The 19,160-nt window shown below is 44.9% G+C and overlaps 1 protein-coding gene across 1 annotated transcript in view; it reads right to left on the bottom strand.

Annotated features, from left to right (window-relative positions):
• Positions 1-355: 355 nt before the first annotated feature.
• The window catches only part of LOC118839798 (homeobox protein otx5-B-like), a 37,636-nt gene continuing 18,831 nt past the window's right edge, over positions 356-19,160 (bottom strand). Inside the window, exons 2-5 of the mRNA XM_036747319.1 lie at positions 12,053-12,088; positions 11,308-11,366; positions 7,837-8,018; positions 356-3,309 (exon numbers count right to left, since the gene is read on the bottom strand). Of these exons, the coding sequence (XP_036603214.1) occupies positions 2,656-3,309; positions 7,837-8,018; positions 11,308-11,326 (855 nt within the window). The 5' untranslated portion in view covers positions 11,327-11,366; positions 12,053-12,088 and the 3' untranslated portion in view covers positions 356-2,655. The remainder of the gene's footprint in view (positions 3,310-7,836; positions 8,019-11,307; positions 11,367-12,052; positions 12,089-19,160) is intronic.

The raw sequence follows: 19,160 nt of genomic DNA, 5'->3' as shown, positions 1-19,160 counted from the left end.
CCCCCGCATCTTCCCCCTCCACTTCCTTCCGCTTTTGGATCCTTTTTGTTGTCTTCCCCCATTAAAATAAGTTATTCGAAGGCAGGATCTATCTGGTCTTTCCTCCTGTTTGTATCCCCAGGGCTTAGCACCTAGCAAGCACTTATTTACTGCCTGGTTTGCCTTGCCTACAGAGTGGTCTTGGGCAAGCCAATTAACCTTTCTAGGGCTCAGTTTTCTTAACCATAAAATAAGTGTTGGGCTGGATGGCCTCCAAGGTCCCTGAATACCTTGTTAGACAAAGATGCCAGAAAGATTAGCAAGTAAGACCTAAGTAATGAAAAGTCATTTAAGTTTATTGACATAAATAGGGTGATAAAAATATGACTTAGTCCCTGACAACAGGGTTGACATATCACACAACTGAAATCATTGGGAAAGGGAAACAAGCTGCTGTCTGGTTCAGATCCAAGAATAGCAGTGACCTTCCCCCACTGCCCAGGGATCCACTTCACAGAATGAGGTTATTAATTCATTAAAAGCAGCTCGAGGCAGACAATCTCAGAATGGTGAGCTTTAAACAACAGAAAGTCAAGCGAACACCCATCATCAGCATTGACTTAGTGGCATTCTCTATCATTGGGAACAGCCAGGAAGCACAGGCTCTGGACAGGAAAGGGACCACAGTAACCCTGTCCTCTCTGAGTCTTCAGCACTTGGAAGGTCTACCTGACTCCTCAAGCCTAAAGCAGGGTTCCAGATAGTGTTGAGTCACTAACATCCTGACGATGCTTCGCTTCTTCTTCCCCCTTCTACATATGCTCTGAACTGGGTCGATCTCTCCTGGTGGTTGCTCACCTGAAGCCACTCTTCCTCCTCGCTAAACAGCATGCCCACTGGACTGCCAGAGTGCCTACAAGGCCACCACTGGAGGTTCATTTCTTTGGCTTCAACACTGCCTGTTTTAAGGTCCTCTCTTCAGATGCAACATGTATTCCACCAATAATTATCAAGCAAGTGCTGCTGCAGGGTACTGATTAAAATAAATCCTCACTTGAGTATCCAATTCTCTAAGTATAATCAAGTGCCCACTATGTGTGTGACACTCTGGTAAGGATACAAAAATAGGAGAAAAAAAAACTCCCTTCCCCCCACCCCACCTTGAAACTTCCATTCCATTGGGAATTCAATATTTAGCTAGGTAAGTAACTAAGGAGAGAGGGGGATGAGCAAAGGCTTCCCATACAAAGTGTCCCCTGAGATGAGCCTTGAAGTGATGGATGGAAAACAAAGAAATGCTCAGAGGAAAGAAAAAGATGATCGCATGAAGCAGGAAAGGCCCTTAGAGGCTGCTAAGTCAGTCCAACCAAACTGGTTCCAGGAAGTCACAAGGTCACCGGGAGTCCTCAGGCTGGGACTTCACTTGGCCAGGCCACACTGCTTCCCTGGAAGAACGAAGGGGGAAAAAAAGAAAGGATGGGGACAGCAAAGGCGGATCAGCGTCACCGTGGCAAACTCCTTCAGGGTCTCCAGTTTGGCCCAAGGTTCCAAAACCTGGACTCTCCACTAGAAGCAGCTAATACTTAAAAGGGAAGCCAAGAACACAAGGGGACCCTGGAAAAGGCAGAGGGAGAGAGTAGGGGGGGACCCCAAAGTCCTGCACAGAGAGCGCGCAGCATGCCCTAACAGGAAGAAAATGGGGCTGACAGTGAGAGAATCCGCATTTGAGTCTTGCTGGAGCCAATCACTGGGCTCCGATTACTAAGAAGCCTCTCCCTTCAGGGTCAGGGTAAGGAAAACGGACTGTTAATTGTAAAAATACTACCGTTATTATTGCCATCTTCTGTTCCTTTTGAGAGGTTTAAGGCAAAACTGCAGTTATCAAGAGGGGCCTCCTCCTACCCCGTCCTCTCCTCCCCCACAGGGAGAGAGAGGAACAATAGTCTGTATTTGCCCACTTAATATACATTTATTCAAAACCATGCCCTTCTGAGATGGTCACTGAGTAACATCTAGGTAACAAATATTGGCATCCAAAAGAGTGGGGCTTTTTAATGTCAGCTAAGGAAAAAATCTTGTTTTAGGGTGGAAAGAAACACAAGGTCTCCATTTCTGAGATGCTCAGTCAGGATACTGTCTAAATGACTACCCTGAAAGACCACTGATGGCCCAGGTACTGTCTAGTAAGGCAGGTACGGCACCATGAAGCTTTCCCTTTATTTTGGACTGATACTGAACAGGTCGGTCCAGACCGCCCAGGTCTCTTGGTCCACTGTTAATTAGCAGGGCCCATGGATCCTGTTAATTAAGAGACTACTCTTTGGGCTTGTTGCTGCTGCTCTAAACAGTGGTATAATTAGGAAATATCAACTGAATGAGCAGAACTAGGAAAAAAACATGGCACCTACCCACTCAACTCAGACTAAGACACTCCCAAGTTCCATCACCAACCTCAAAGCAAAGAGCTGTCCTTCTACAACAAAAGGGGAATCTACTGTTTAACTCAAAGTACATCAAAGAGACAATTTAGGTCAGACAGCTGCCTGGTCCCAGAAGCCAACCAGATCACGGTCACAGAGCAGAGGTTACTGGGGGGAATGGGACAAGAAAGAGTTCCATAACAGTTGCAATGCTAAGTAACTACAGATGCTCCTGCACCTTTGGGTGAGGGAGGACTCATTTGGCAGGAGTGGTCTCTGGCCCTGTGGCTTCTGTGGCCAAGGATGCTGAGGCACTGGGAAGGGTATCTGCCAGGGGGGCTGCTGGTGGGCTAGGGGCTAGGGCAGGGGCTACGGGAACTGGGTGCTGCTGCAGGTATTCCAGATACTCCTGCATCCAGGGATACTGCTGTGACTGCTCGTGAAGCTGGCGAAGGTACTCGAGCCAAAGCCGTCTCTCCGGCTGCTGTCCTCTCTTCAGGGTCTGGAGCCGGGAGGGTGTGCTCTGGGAGGAGCTTGCCCAGGTCGGGGACTTTAAACAGGCATGAGACTCCACAGTCAGGCCAGGAGGCTGCAGCCAGGCTCCTGGGCTCGTGGAAGCCTCCTTGGTCAGTGCTGAGGCTGTAGCCACTGTCTCTGGAAAGCCAGAACCTTCCCCAAGGGTCACCTTGGTCATCTTAGATGAGGGAAACCTGGATCTATTTGGCCAAGCTAACTGGGTCTCTGGGAGACTTTCCTGTGGAACTTGGCTAGGAGTTGAAGTCTGAGGATTTTTGGAGCCATGAACCAAGGAGCTCTGTTCGCCCTGGTCCTGGGGCTGTCCAGATAAATTCAAACTTTCCTTTTCTTTCAGCTGTCTTGATTGTTTAGCTCTTCGGTTTTGAAACCAATTCTAAACGGGGAGAAAAAGAAATCATATGAAGTCCACTAAGTTATATATTTTTTTTCTCATAAGAATGGCAGGTTTCAGGGAAGGAGGGGAGGAAGAAGGGTGAAGAGTGAGAGGGAGGAAGGAGGGGAGGGCAGGAAAGGGAAGGAAAAGAAAGGGAAGAGAAGGGAAGGGAAAGAGGGAGGGAATGGGAAAGAAGATGGAGAGGAAAGAGGAGGGAGAGGAGAGAGGGAAGAAAGGAATTATATGGTGCTAAGTACTTTCCAAATATCATCTCTTGATTTGATTTAAACTGGTCTGATTAACAGTGACCACTCTAGCACAAATTCTTTAAAGGCCACATCAAAAACACTTGATCTCTTAAGCACAACACCCTACCTTCTTTATATTCTTGGACAGAGGTTCTTGATCTGGGATTTGTGAACTTAAAAAATACACATATTTTGATAGCTGCATTTGTGTACAATTTTTCGGTGCTTGTTTTTTTGTAATCCCATCTATTTTATTTTCTACATTTAAACATGATTCTGAGTCAGGATCCATAGGCTTCACCAGCAAAAGGGTCCCAGACACCCAAAGGGTAAAGAAGCCCTGCTCTGGAAAGAGAGGCCATACACAGATTTGGGTGTTTTACAGGCATTCACAGGTTTATTGCACAATGCCTTGCATGCAGCAGATGCTAAATAAATGCTTCTTGAAAAGAAAAATGACCCGCACAGCTGGAGAGGTGGCATGGTGTGCTGAAGAGGGTGCCAGGCTTGGAGTTCAGAAAACCAGGGCTCCTATCCTATATCAGACCCATTCACTAGTTATGTGACCCTGGGCGAGTCACTTGGACTCTCTTGTGCCCCAGTTTACTCCCCTGTAAAATGGAGCGGCTGACCTATCATCCTAGATCCTAAAGCCCTGCATCAATGTGAGGTCACAGTATGTGTAAAGCAATGGTGGTGCTATGTTCAGCATACGCAGAATCACAGGAAGTATCTGGGAGGGAGCCACCGGGTAGGGATCAGAAAAGGCTCTGTGGAGAAGGTGGAACTGACCCCAAAGGAAGCTAGGGGGTCTTAGCAGCCGGGCCCGAGGACAGAGCACTTCCCAGACAGCAAAGAACAGTATCAGCCCACCCCACTCCAGCTTGGGTAACTGTTCATAAAGGCAGAGGAGGGTGGACGGCTGAACCACTTTTCTTCTCACACATCACTTGTCTTTCCTAGAGGCCCAAGTCCTAACTTTAAAACCTGCACTGTTCTTTACAGGTAAAAGGCGGCAGGTGACTGATGACACTGAACAGGGCCCACACACAGAGACGGGCTGCATGACACTTTGGTGAATGTCCACTCAGGGAGGCCTTGAGAACTCAGCTAGTTTGGCTGTTTCCTCTCCCACTCCCAGCTCAGCCTTTGGCCAGCCTGGACGGCAGCCTCCGGAGAGCCCTCGTTCTTCTGACAATGGCACCGGGCACTTAGCACTTCACAGATATTAACTGACCGACTTTCCCTCCTCATCCTGGCTACTCTCCTCTCTCCACACTGCTGTCTCCTGCTCCTCGGCAGCTCTGGCTCAGTGGACAGACTGCTGGGCCTGGAGTCAGGGAGAGCTGAGTTCAAATCCAGCCTCCAACACTTACTGGCTCCGTGACCCCCACACAAGTCACTTCACCTGTTTGCTTCAGTTTCTTCATATGTGAAATGGGGGTAATAATAACGCCCCCCGCCTATAACATGTGAAAGTGCCTGGCACACAGTAGGCACACTTAATGTCTATTCCCTTCCTGGTCTTCCTAACTGGCGGGCTTCCTGCCACATCATCCGTGTCACACCCTGGACTGTCGGCGGCTGTCTCCTAAGGCCTCTCCCAGGCTCTTCTTTCCCGACCTGGTTACCTTATAAGCTACCGTGGGTTTGATGATCATTGCTATACAGACAGCTCCCAGATCTGATTCCCTTTCCTGTATTCCATCCTTCATCACCACTACTCACTGGACGTTTTTAACTGGGTAGTTAGTCCACAGCTATCTCAAATCACTCAAAAGTCCAAAACGGAACTAATTCCATTCCCTTAAGAACCCACCTTCCTTCTCAACTTCCTTATTACTCCCAAAGACACCACCAGGCTTCCTCAGGTTCACAGCCCCAGGACCACCCTTACCTTCACGCTCCCTCGCCCCACAAATCCACACAGCCCCGACATCTGTTGATTTTAGCTCTAAACATCTCTTGCATTATGTTTTTAAAAGGTGAAGGCAACAGTACATTTTTGTCTGAGGTGAGTGAAAATATAGTGTCATTCATAGAGCCCCTGAAATCAATTCCCAGACTCATGTTAAGAAGCCCCAAGCTGGGCGATCGGGGGCTCCTGGGATTTGTAGTATTTTGTCATCCGCTCTACTAAAGAGGATAAGTGATCCAGCCTTGTGTGCCAAGAGAAAGGCAAAGGCTGAAAACAGATTAATAAAATAAGACCATTTATTTGTTCATACTTGATGGAAAGAAATCTATTCTCCTCCCTTACACTCACAACGGCAATTTTTGGCTAAAAGGATTCCAAAACCTAGCAATGGAGTGAGTGAGTGAGTGTGTATGTATGTGTGTGTTGGGGGGGGGGGGCACTGTACACATGTGAGTGTGAACTAAGGACCAACCCAGTCAAGTTTGGAGTCTTGCTACCAAAGTGATCAAGTGACGTTCTGTTTTGCAGTTTTGGTTTGTTTTTTTCGGGGGGGGGGGGGAGGGGTGGGAGGGGAGGCAGCATCAACTCATGAAATCATCTAGTGAGTTTAAGTTAAATTATCTACTAAGCTGTGAGTTGAGGCTGTTATAATCTGGATCCATGGAAGGAGTTCCAGCACAGATTAAAAACCATGGACCCACCAAAGAATTCAAGAATCTGGGTTCAAATCCCAGGGCTGCTACTTACTACCTGCATGACCTTGAGTAGGCCATTTTATTTTTCGCAGGCTTCCTCATTTATAAGACGAGGGGATATACTAAAATAATCCCTCAGGTTCCTTCTCGCTCCCAGAATATGTACCCAACGTTAGGGGGAATTCTATAGTTTGACCAATATGTTATCCTCAGGGGGATTGTCTTCAAAAGGTGTATTTGTAGTATTTCTGTGAGTAACCGTTTTCAGATGCAATCCAAATCGGTCCTGTCTTACAGTGAATTCTACTTTAAATTCCAAACCTTGTATAGTTGTTAACCTGTAGGTTCTCCCATCAGTGACTCACTCACCACTGACAAAGCTTCCACAAACTGAGTCAGTAGTAAACTGGCGACGATTTTTTAAAAATGCAAACACAGGCATATTCACCCACTGTCTTTGGAGCTAGGAATTGGTCCAACCATTCTGGAAAACTAGACCCTACGCTGACAAAGGGACTAAATTGTTCACCCTCTTTGTCCTCAAGCTACCACTACTGGATGGTTAACCAGGAGGTTAAAGACAGAGGCCAAGGTCCCAGGCAAACCAAATATTTACAGGAGCACTTTTTGTAGTGGTAAGAAAGTGGAAACAAAGCAGACACCCACTGATTGGGGAATGACTAAAAAAAAAAAAAACTATGGCCTACTAATATAAAGGAATATTATTGAACCATAAGAAACTACAAAGAATTTAGAGAAATTTAGGAAGACATATAAACAGTTTACTCATCTGGAAAATAGAAAAAGCAGCACGTAATTTGCAGGGTTACTATGAAGGTCAAACGAGATAAAGCAGGTAAACACTACCACATTAATGCCAGCTATTATTACTAGTCAGTCAACAAGTCAACAAATGTTTATTAAACACCTACTATGTGCCAGGCACACTGTGCTAAGAACTAGGAACACAAAAGAGGCAAAGGATGATCGATGCCCTCCAGGAGCTCACGTTAGTCTAATGGGAAACAACATGAAAATAAATACAAACAAGCTATAGATAAGAAAGATAGGAAATAATTCAAAAGGGAAGGCACTACAGGTTAAGGGTTGACAGAGACTTCCTGCAGAAAGCAGGATTTGGGCTGGGACCTGAAGGGAGCCAGGGAGGCCAGGAGAAAAAAAAACGAGTGGGGGAACATTCTTGGCCTTGCCTTGGGGCGAGCCAGGAAAAAAGCCTTGTCCTTGTTGGAGGAGATGTGGCAAACTCCACATGCAGCCTTCTTCATGCCTTAGGTGCCAGGCATGGCTTCCGTGGCTAAGCCCTGAACTTCTTCTTTACAAGGGAGGATTCTATTAGGACGGGATGAATGTGGAAACGGCAGCCATGCATCTGCACCCCAAGAAGAGGAAAAGGGGCTGGATTTCAATGGTGACACTCAGGCATCATTACAGAATTAGAATGTGACCTCCAGGAGGGCAGAGGCTGTCTTTTTGCCTTTCTTCACTATTTAGTATCTAGGCAACTCCCATTTATTAAATGCTTACTGTGTGCCAGGCGTTGTGCCAGGTGCTCCGAGTGCTGACTAAATGCTTGTTTCAGCTTAGTGCACAGCCAGGAAAATACACACAGGACCCTCCCACGCTAAGGCGTGAACTCTTAACTTACCTGTATTCTAGACTCGGGAACATCGAGGCGGTTGGCGAGCTCACTTCTGACGGAGTAGTTAGGATATGGGTTCTTATGAAATTCACCCAGAAGGATGTCCAGCTGAACTTCATTGAACATGGTACGCTCCCTCTTAGCCCCTTTTTTACTGCTTGTAGATGAGTCAGAGGTCAAGCCAGGTTCTAAGGGAAGGGGAAAAGTTGAGGAGTCTTTAAAACAAGAATTCAAGTATTTCTCTCTATCTACTCAGCATAGAACTCATATGAACCATTTCTTGACATGCTGAATAACCTGTTAGAATGTGCACTCCCCGAAGGCAGGGGCTGGTTTTGCCTTTTCTTTTTAATCCTTCCCCAATACCTGGTAGAGTAAACGTCTGCTGACTGAATGACTGATCGCATTTGGGATACAAGAGAATTTGGGGGCTGGATGATTCAAAGGTCTCAGACAGAACTGTCAGCTTAGAAGCAAACTAGGGATTCTTAAGAGGTGACAGGAAAGGGGGTAGATTCCAGACCCAAGGGCCAAATGGTGCGAAAGCATCATCATGGGTGTGATGCATGAGAAACAGCAAGGCGGCCAGTTTGAGGGAGCCTCAGAATCCCTAGCATCCTGCCAAACCAAGGGGCCACCTCTTCCACACAGGAAGTCTTTCCTCACTCTCCAGAAGGCACCCAGGTAGTACTCCCTCCCTCTGAAGTGACTTTTCCTTAAATGTGGACATACTGCTCCATCCCCACCTCACCTCCAGCCCTTAGTAGAATCCGAGTTCCTTTAGAGCCAGAGATATTTCATTTTCAATCTTTACATCCTGATACATTTGCAAATTATGGTAAACTGAGAGACAAGTTTCCACGCATGATCAATTACTAGGTACACTGGCAGCAACCAATAAATTTTAGGCAGCTAGGAGGGGCAGTGAATAGAGCATTGGGCCTGGAGTCAGGAAGACCTGAATTCCAATCCAGTCTCAGACACTTACTACATGTGATGCAGGACAAGTCACTTAACTTCTCTCTGCCTCAGTTTCCTCAACTGTAAAGTGAAGATAATAATAGGGCCCAACTTCCAGAGCTATTAGGAGGGTCAATGAGATAAAGAAGTAGCACAATGCTCTGTATAAAGCAGATGCTTAATAAATACTTCTTCCTTCTTTCTTATCCTACTGCAACCTGTTAACTATAAATTTTAACTATAAATCAACTGTTTTGTTGATTTAAAAGCACCAGTTCAAATGCTACCAAGATGAGGTCTGGCTGGATCGCCACAAGTAGGCACACTCCCTTCTTTACTCTGGAATGTCAAAACCCATCTAATAGAAACAACACTTTTATTTCCTTTGCCTGATTTTATATACTCTGGATGGCTTATTCTCAGGGCTCACAGTCTGAGAAATGCAATGAGACCTCAAAGGCCAGCCCATAACAGAGGTCAAACCTCCTCTCTACCCCAACTAAAGAGTAAGGTTCTGGCAGGGAGTTTGAGTCCCCTTCAACCTCTGAGCAGAACTTCTCATGGTGGTTTGCAAGACATAAACTACTTCAGACTGGTAAGAGCCAGAGAAAACACACTGCACAAGATAGGAAAGGTGATGTAAATAGCTGGAGACAGGCGTCACAACTATCCCCCTGAAAATCAGATAGAAGACTCATTTTCACATGGACTTCTCACTGCCGTGAGGAGATGGGAAGAGAAAGAAAGCAAGCACTGGGGGTTATGTGGGGGGTGGGGGGGAATAATGATGATAATGATGATGAAGATGAGAACTGGCATTTACAAAGTACTTTAAGGTTTGCAACAGGCTTTACATATTTCAACTCATTTGATAAACATGAAAAATAAGCACCGATAAAACATTTAAAGGCCCAGAAGAAGAAATGCAGAAGGGGTCACAAACAGAGCAATTTTGCTACTACATTATTGAATGTTAAGAAAAAAACCCTGTACATAAGCAAAGTGCAGGATCTCAAACAATCTTTGTATTTTTAAATGTTCCTATTTATTGATGTTTATAATTGTTTATTACTAAATGATTTAATTAAGTTTAATTAAAGTTTACAATTTAAAAGAGAGGAAACAAGTAAACCTTTTGATCAAATTTGGACTTAGTGGCAGAAGATGAGCAAAGTAGCTTTCTAGTCTTAAGCTCCCCTCCTTAGAAAGCTATTTATTTACGAAGAAATAAGTCTGGTACCCTGCATCTCTCAGAATTTACCTTCAGTTATTTATAAAATCACCAAAACCAATCCAGGCCCATGGCAAGAGATGGCAGTAGGGAAACAATCTCCTTGTATGTGCAGCAGCAAAGAAAAAGTCCCCATTCCTAACACAGACCCCTTTCTCACATCCAGGGGAGGAGGAATTTGGGGGCAGCTATGGTCTTGTAAGCTACACCAAAACTGTCAATCAAACCCGACTTTTCTACATACACAAGAAAAAGGCTTGTACAAAAAACAGTGAATCTCTGTGATCTACAATTTGTTTTATAAGCATTTATTAAGCTCCTACTTGTTCCAGGTAGATAATCTTATTTGAGAGGAAGGACTATTTCAATGAGCATGTTTGCTTGTTTTTGAGTGGCCTACTGGAGAAAGTGATGAATCTGGAGTCAGAAAGACTTGAATTCAAAACCGACCTTAGCTACAAGCCGTGAGACCCTAGGGAAGTCATGTAAAAGCTGTCTGCCTCAGTTTCTTCATCTGTAAAATGGAGATAATTATAGCACCCACCGGTTTAAATGAGAAGATATTTGTAAAGTACTTTAGAAATCTTAAAGCAGCAATATAAAAAGCTAGCTATTCTTATTCTTGAGGCAACTAGTGCTTTTCAGTTTCCATTATCATGTAAGTGCCCATTATTATTATTCAGGTGCCAGAACAAGAGCTTAAGCAACAAGAATTCCAGGCCTGCCCCCCCCTCCCCACCCCCACCCTCGCCCCAGGAGCCAACATTCCATGCAGTGGGAAGTAGCTGGGGAAGGGAGAGAACACAGGGCACCCACTTTAAGCTGTAATTTCATCATCAGTGGGATCAGAAAATAAAAAAAAACAGAAGAAAGAGGCCGAAGAGTTGAGGGGGCAAGAGGAGGGAGCAGTCAGATCCAAGCCCCCCCCCATAAAAGGGCAGTGAGGACAGAGCAGTCAGATCCAAGCCCCTCCAATTCCTGGTGAAGGGGATGATGCCACAACAAACCGCCAAGGCTAGGAAAAACCCCAGCCAGTGACAGCTGGTTCATTGGTTTATTCCACAGGCGGTTAGTGAAGGTTGTGGAGAGGCATGGCTCCACTCAGGAGGCTGGACAGAAGTAAGCACAGTGCTCACCACTATGCAGACTCTGGCATCCAATTCAAGAGGGAGAAGGTCGCACAAACTCTAGAAATCCAGGCCCCCAGACTATGGGGACACCAACACCATAGAAAAATGGGAGGAAAGTCACTGGGTCTAGGATGGGAAGGGCAAGTTAGTACTCACCAAGCTTGGAGGGCTTCATGGTGGCAGGCCGGCTACGTGAGTAGGAAGTCTTTCTGGGCCTATAATGAAAGAAACAGGAAGTTGCCACACCTTAGTCAATTGGGGGGTGGGAAGCAGGGAGTTAGAGGTAAGTATTCTTTTCCCTTCAAGTGCCTGAGTTCCTTTTTTTCCAGAGGCTCATCCTTGCTTTTACTCAATAAACCTGCTTATGATGGCATCTTTCCCTTTAAATCAGAGTTCTTAAAACCGGTTTATGTGTCTTTTTGTGACCTCCAGCCTATAGACCCATGCTAGGAATAATGTATTTAAATGCTTAAAATTAAATGCCTAGGACTGCAAAGGAAACTAATTATCTTGAGTTACCAAAATATCTTTTTGTAAGTTCACAGACCCCAGCTTAAGCATCCCCGATTTAAATGAGCCTACCTCTGTGCCCAACTGAGCAAAGACTAGGCACACAGCCTGTTTCCCTATGCTTCCATTTCACCACTCTCCTATTTTCGTTATCTATCCAATGAAAAGGTGCTCCAGAGGGCCGCCTCTCTGGCATTAGAACTTAGCCGAGTCTGGAATACAGTAAGCACTTAATAAATGCTTTTTCAATCATTCCTTGCAGGTGGCCAGTTAGGGCTTTTCCCTCTGCCTCTCTCCTGTCTTTCTACTAAATCATATCTGATGGTAAGATAAAGGTGCCTGGGCAATGGCAAATCCAATTACTTCTATTAATCATTAATATGGCCCAAACCTTCAGATGTCATCTTCATGGCTGGGGGCATTTCCTCTGCAAAGAAAATGGAGGGAATTTTTAGCCACTTAATATATAATATATATTATATAGCACATACATTCTGTATAATGTGGTTAATATATTTATATATAATATTTAATATATAATATGATATAATGTATAATACATATACTATACTATAATATAAAGTATTAGGTGTTAAAGTGGGGTTTAAATCACTGCCACTCGGTGTTTAAATTGTCAGCCCCAGAATATTCAAGGTTCTCTTTGTACCAGACGAAAGTCTTTTCTATTGTGTGTGGAAGCATCGATTTTTTTTCTCTTTTCAGACAGTTCAACATTCCAGTAGGATGCCAGAATTTCAAGTGCATTTTTCAATTACTCGGGGGTTCCTTTCAGCTGAAGTCTGGGTGATTTGTGCCTTATAAAGGCCCAGGTGAAGCTTCGCTCAATCATTAGGGAATTAAGCAGACTTGATACTCCAAGAAACACTGTTTTTACAAGGCTGAAGATGTAATCAAGACAGTTAGTCCCAAATAGTAGAGGAAAAGGCATGAGCTGTGAGCGACTGAACACAGCACACATGCTATCTCTGCCCCGCTGCTGTTAACACCACCTGCCCAGATGGTAAGGGTTCTCTCCTGCCTGAAATTACTTTGGATTTCCTGCTCTGGGCACTGTGGCTTCAGAAAGAAGAATTTAAATCCATCCAGGGCACGGAGTGTTTCCTTTCTTAATTCAACAAACTTTATTAAACACCTTTTCTTTTGTGGAAGGGCCTAGTACTATTTGCTGAGCATACAAAGACCAAAGCAGAATGACTTCCCAGCACTGGATAGCTGTTATCTGGTCCAGGCTACTCCATTCCGTCAGTCAGAAAATATATATTAAGCACCTACTATGTGCTTAGTCTTGTGCCAAGTGCTGAGGGTACCAAGAAATGTCCCTACTCTGGAGGAGCTCAGAGTCTAATGGGAAAATAACACACAAAGATCTACATTCTACATTCAGGATCAATTAGACATAATCAATAGAAGGAAGGCCCTAGAATTAAGGGGCCTGAGAAAGGCTTTCTGAGGAGGTGGGATTTTAGCTGGGACTTGAAGGAAGCCAGGAAAGCCAGGAGGCAGAGTATTTCAGGTCTGGGGGAGAGTCCATGAAAAGAAGCCAGTAATCCTGGTTCACAGAGTGAGAGTATTCCAGGCCTGGGGGACAGTCTATGAAAGGAAGCCAGTGATCCTGGTTCACAGAGTGAGCTGTAAGCTGATGGGTGGGAGGGGGTAAGGTCTAAGAAGCCTGGAAAGGTAGTGGGGAAGGTTAGGTTATGAATGGCTTTGAACAGCAAATAGAGGATTTTGTAGTTGCTCCTGGAGGTGATAGGAATGGGAATAACATGTAACCAATGTGATGATCTAAATTGGCGAGAAATCATGAAAAGCTTTATCTGAGTCCAGAGACAGTATGGTTAGACCTGAGCTTTAGGAAAACCAATCTGGCTGCTGTGTGGAAGATAAATTAGGGAAGGCAGAGGCCAGGAGGTGAATTAGGAAGCTACTGTAATAGTCCAGGCCAAGAAATGATGAAGGCTTGAGTTAGACTGACATTGCTATGTGAGTAGAGATGGATGCAAGCAGGGGTGTCCTGGTAAATGTTTAACAACCAGCTTGGGGGGAGGGCAGGATACATTTAAAGTTTTATCTTCATTATTAACACTTTCTCCCTCAGTTTCTTAAATCTAGACAGTCAACAAAACAATAAATCAAGCCAATTTCAGAGGGGTGAATGCTTAAGTTTTAACATTCAGCTCTCCCAAACTGGTATGAGCTGGATCCTGCACACCCCTGGATGCAAGAGACTTTGTAATTGAAGAAATGACAATTTTTGACCACTGACCAGATAAGTAGGTTGAGAGAAAAGTCAAGGATGATTTTGAAGTTGTGAACCCAGGTGATCAGAAGAATGATGGCAACCTGGATAGAAAGAGAAATTGGGAAGAGAGAAGGACTTGGGGGGGGAAGGTAATGAATTTTATTTTGGACATGCTGAGTTTCAGATGTCTACAGAACACTGCATTTGAAATGTCCAAAAGGCAGCTAGAGGTGCATACCCATCAGTCAGGAGAACGACCAGGGCTAAATCTATAGACCTGAGAGTCATTCGTATGGACACGACAACTGAAGCCACAAAAGCTGTGCCAGGCGCTGTGTCAAGTGCTGAGATACAAAGAAAGGCAAAAGCACAGTCCCTGCCCTCAAGGAGGTCACATTTGGAGAGGGGAGACAAAACATAAAGAATTATGTACAGTGTGACTAGGAGGTCATCTCAGAGCGGAGGTACTAGCAGTGTGAGTGTGTATGTGTGTGGGGGTGGGGTGGGGGGAAGGTCTCTTGCAAAAGGTGGGCTGTGAAGAAAGGCCAGGGAAACCTGCAGTAGGAGTGAGGAGGGAGAGCTTAGGAAGCATGGGAGACAGACTGTGAAAAAGCACAAAGATTGGCCAGAGAATGCTTAGCACAGCACCTGGAACCCAAGCACTAACTGGATGCTTTTTGCCAGACTGAGGGATGGAGTGTCACATAGGAGGAACAGCAAGAAGACCAGTATTGCTGGGTCACAGGAAGGAAATAAAGTATAAGAAGATTGTAAAGGTGGTAAGGGGCCAGACTGCAAAGGGCTTTAAAAGCCAAACAGAGGATTTTTATATTGATCTTGGCAGAAAGAGGGAGCCACCAGAATTCACTGAGGGCAACATGGTCAGACTTTCAAGTCAGGAAGATCACTTTGGCATCTGAGTGGAGGATGGACACAGGGGAAGGGCCTGAAGCGGGGAGACCAATCAGAGCTCTTGAAAAAATCCAGGCTTGAGGAGATGAAGGCCAGTACCAAAGTGTCAATTGTGTGAATAGAGAGAAGAGGACAGATGATGGGAAAGCACAAATGACAAGACTAAGCAACAAACTGGAGTGGGAGGGAAGAGTTGAGGATGACACCCAGGATGACTTGGAGGAGAGAAGTACCCTCAAAAGTAATAGGCAAAGGGAGCTGGAAGAGCAGAAGGTTTGTGGGAAAGAAAAAGAAAAAGCTTTGTTTTAAATAGTCAAGTTTAGAATGCCTATGAGAGATCCAGCTTGACATGTTCATCGGGCAGGTGGGAGACTGAAGGTCAGGAGAGATGTTAAAGCTGGATAAACAGATCTGAAAATCATCTGCATAGATGATAACTGAATCCATAAATACTGATAAAATCACCGAGCAAGAAGATATCGAGGGAGGAGAGAAGAGGACCAGAGATGGAAATGACCTGGATGAAGATTCAGAAAAGAAACAGAGAAGAAACAATCAGACAGGCAGGAGGGGTGTCTCAAAAACCTAGTGAGCACAAAGTATCCAAAAGAAAAGGGTGATCAGCAGTGTCAAGGGCTGCAGAGAGGCCAACAAAGGTGAGGATTAAGAAGAGAACATTAGATTTAGCAATTAAGAGATCACTGGCAACTTCGGAGAGAGCAGTGTCAGTTGAATGATGAGGTAGGAAGAACGAGACAAGGGATGATTGTGGGGGCAATCTATCAGAGAAGACAGGAGGGGAGGGGACCAAGAGAACTTGGAAAAGCCCTTGCTCAGCATGGTATAGTGAACAAGTCAACAAACATTGATTATCTACTATGTGCTAAGCCTGGTGCCGAGCACTGGAGACATGAAGAAAGGCAAGAAGCTCACAGAAGACAACAAACCACTATAGACAAATAAGATAGATAAATTGGAGATGCTCAAAAGAGGGAAGGTACTAGCTTCAGGGGGATGAGGAGGCTGCCTACACAAGTGGGTTTTGAGCTGGTACACAAAGGAGGCCAGGGAAGCCTGGAAGCCAAGATGAGGGGAGGGAATTCCAGGCACAGAAAAAGTACAGCGAGAGACAGGGTCCTGTTCAGGGACCAGCAAGGGCACCAGTGTCACTAGATGGAAGAGGATGGAGAGCAGAGTAACACTTACTGAGACTGGAAGGTCAGCTTAGGGAAAGCTCTATGAGCCAAACAGGTTTTTATACTGGATTCTGGAAGTGATGGATGGGAGTGACATGGTCAGACCTAAACTTTAGGAAGATCAGTTTGACAGCCAAGTAAAGGATGGTGCTGGCCTTGTTCAGCTCCTGCCTCTGACTAGTGACCCTGGACAAGTCACGTAACTTCCCTGAGTCTGTTTCTTCATCCGTAAAATGAGGGGGTGAAGTAGACTAGACAGTCTCTGAGGTTGCTTTCAGCTCTATGTTTATGGACCTATAACATCTACCAGGGACTGAAGTAAAGAAGAAATAGTGGGGAATGAAGTCAACGTATTGTGAGATATGGAGAAAAGGAGAAGAGGGAGCTCGCACCAAATGACTAGATTTTCCCTATTAAATGTAAGAGTGGGGGAGGGGTGTTGGGGGACACTTGAAGAGTTTTGGAACTGAGGCTGTGGGGGAAGGGTAACAGAATCAATTAGGGAAGGAGTAAAAAGGCTTAGTTGAAAATAGACCACAGATAGCAAAGAACTGCAAACAAAATTGATGCCCATCAACTGGGGAACGGTTAACAAATACATGAATGAACACCAACCCTGGAGTCAGGAGGACCTGAGTTCGAATCCAGCCTCAAGACACTTGACACACTTACTAGCTGTGTGACCTTGGGCAAGTCACTTAACCCTGATTGCCCTGCCTTCTCCCCGCCCCTCCCCCAAAAAAACAAATACATGAATGTAATAGAATATGGCTGTGCTGTAAGAAATGATGTGTGTGACAAGTACAGAGAAGCCTGGAAAGAGCTATATGGACTAATACTGAGTTCTGAGTAAGTAAAGCCAAGAAAAAAAATATGCATAGTGACTACAACAATGTAAATGGAAAAAAAATAACCACACACACACACCCCCAATCCAAAGCAAATGAAATAAAATTATAAAGACCAAGCATGCCTAGACTGAAGAGATATGAGAAGAGAGCCTCAACGGTCCACAGGTATTACATGTGGCACATCTTTGCATGTTTTTAACGTGCTGATCAGTTGTGCTGATTTCTTTTCCTCTTTAAAAAATAATATCTGTTAAATGAGATGGCTCTCAGGAAGCGAAGGGAAAGAATATTGGGGATAGCTATGACAAGGTGAGAAACAGAAGACCAATAAAAACTGTCATGGCTTAGAATGGCTTCATGGCTTCTTCCACCTCCACTCAGCATCATGTGAGAAGGAGCAGAGTTCATCAGTGGTGGCAGTAAGCTAGGGTTGGAGGTTGACTAGGCATGAATAGGAAAGAGAGCTTGCTTAACTCAAGGGTTTTGATTGGGAAGGGAGAAGACTGTAGCCAGAACAGGGGTCATGGTCTGGGAAAATACTGACAGGAGACTGGAAGTCGCAGTGAGGATAAAGCAGGTTTAGAAGGCCTAGGGAGAACAGAAATGATAGGAGATGAGAATCCGATAGAGGGCTTTCTGAATTCTTAACCATGAAAGCAGAACCCTTACGGGCAATGGCAAGGACAAGGATCTGACCATCCTTAAGTGGCTGAGATGGGACGGATGAGCAGCTCCTGGGAGTCGAGTGAGGAATTGTGGCTGCGCTACAATTTCCACATGCACATGTGTTGTTCCTGAGTCTTTCCTCAAGACAAGCCAAATAAGTCTAATCCATATGACAATTCTGCAAATATCTGAATCTTTTAAGTCTCATCTTCCTCGGGCTAAACATCCCTTATTCCTTCAACTGATCCTCATGTGAAATAGACTCAAGTCCCTTCACCTTTGAAAACAATGGACCAACAACCAACTCTATACTGAAAACTCTCCAACTTAGCAATGTGGGTCTTAAACCGTGGTGCCCAGAATCGTACACAGCCTGCCAGAGGCAGAGTACAATGGGATTGTCACCTTCTTCCTTCTGAAATCTATTCCTCTTAATGCCACCTGAGATGCCAGTCACTGTTTTGACTGTTACATCACACTACTGACTCATATGGAGCTTAAATATCACTGAAACTTCCCAGATTTTTTTTCAGAAAAACTACCACCTACCCATGCCTCCTCCATCCTGTCCTCATGAAGCTGATTTTTGTGAACCCAAGTGTAAGAATTTGCTTGTCACCTATTAAATTTCATTGTATCAGATTCAGCCCAATGCTCTGGCTCATCCATCTCTTTTGATCCTGATTCTGTCATCCAGTGTGTTACCCATGCTTCAAGCTTGGTGTCACTCATATGCAAATTGGCTCAGTATGCTACCTCAGCCTTTATCCAAGTCATAGACGTAAATGTTAAAGAGAATTAAGCCAACCACAGATCCCTAAGGCATTCCACTGGTGACTCCCTGACTAATGGAACTACTTTGGACTGTTCCTTGACCTCAAAGCTCTTACATTCTTCTGAGGAAATACAACCTATACATAAGCAATGGTAAGAACAAAGCCTATTCAGGGTGATCTCAAGAAGGGAAGAATTTCACTTGTTTATTTTGGCCATTGGAATAATCAGCACATAGTAGGTATTTCAGTTTAATGCAAGCATTTACTGGTGTGTACTAGGCACTATGCTAGATGCTAGGAATACAAAGACAAAAGTTAAATAGTCCCTTACTCAAAAAGAGTGGAGAGGAGATGATGGGAACAACATGTATGTTGATAAATACCCAAAAGAAATACAAATGATTGTACTAACAACTGGGGGAGGGGGAGGAGGAGAGGGATAGAGATCAAGAAAGTCTTCTTAAAGGAGACGTTACTTGAGCTGAGCCTTGAATAAGGTTAGGGGCTGTGAGGTGAAGAGGGAGGACATTCCTGGCGTGGAAAACTGCTTATGCAAAGAGCCCTGTCTGCTAAGTTTGGGGGAAAACAGTAGATAGGGAGATCCTAGATGATGCTGGATAGGGTATGCTCCTGGTTCTCACTTCCTCACAATCTAAAAAGAAAACTCAGAGGCTTAATTGATTCCTTGGGTTTTAGAGGGCCCACATTGCCCACCCGAGTATCTTAATGGCTCCTATTTATTGAATCACCCACAAATGCACCTCTTTTGAGTGAGGCCCAGAACAGGCTGCCATACTGGAAGAGCTAAAGCTGGCCACCTGTCAGTCTCTCCCAC

Source organism: Trichosurus vulpecula, chromosome 2, assembly GCF_011100635.1.
Source record: "Trichosurus vulpecula isolate mTriVul1 chromosome 2, mTriVul1.pri, whole genome shotgun sequence".
Lineage (NCBI taxonomy): Eukaryota > Metazoa > Chordata > Mammalia > Diprotodontia > Phalangeridae > Trichosurus > Trichosurus vulpecula.
The sequence above is the reverse complement of the archived record's forward strand: the minus strand, read 5'-3'. Positions and strand labels throughout refer to the sequence as shown.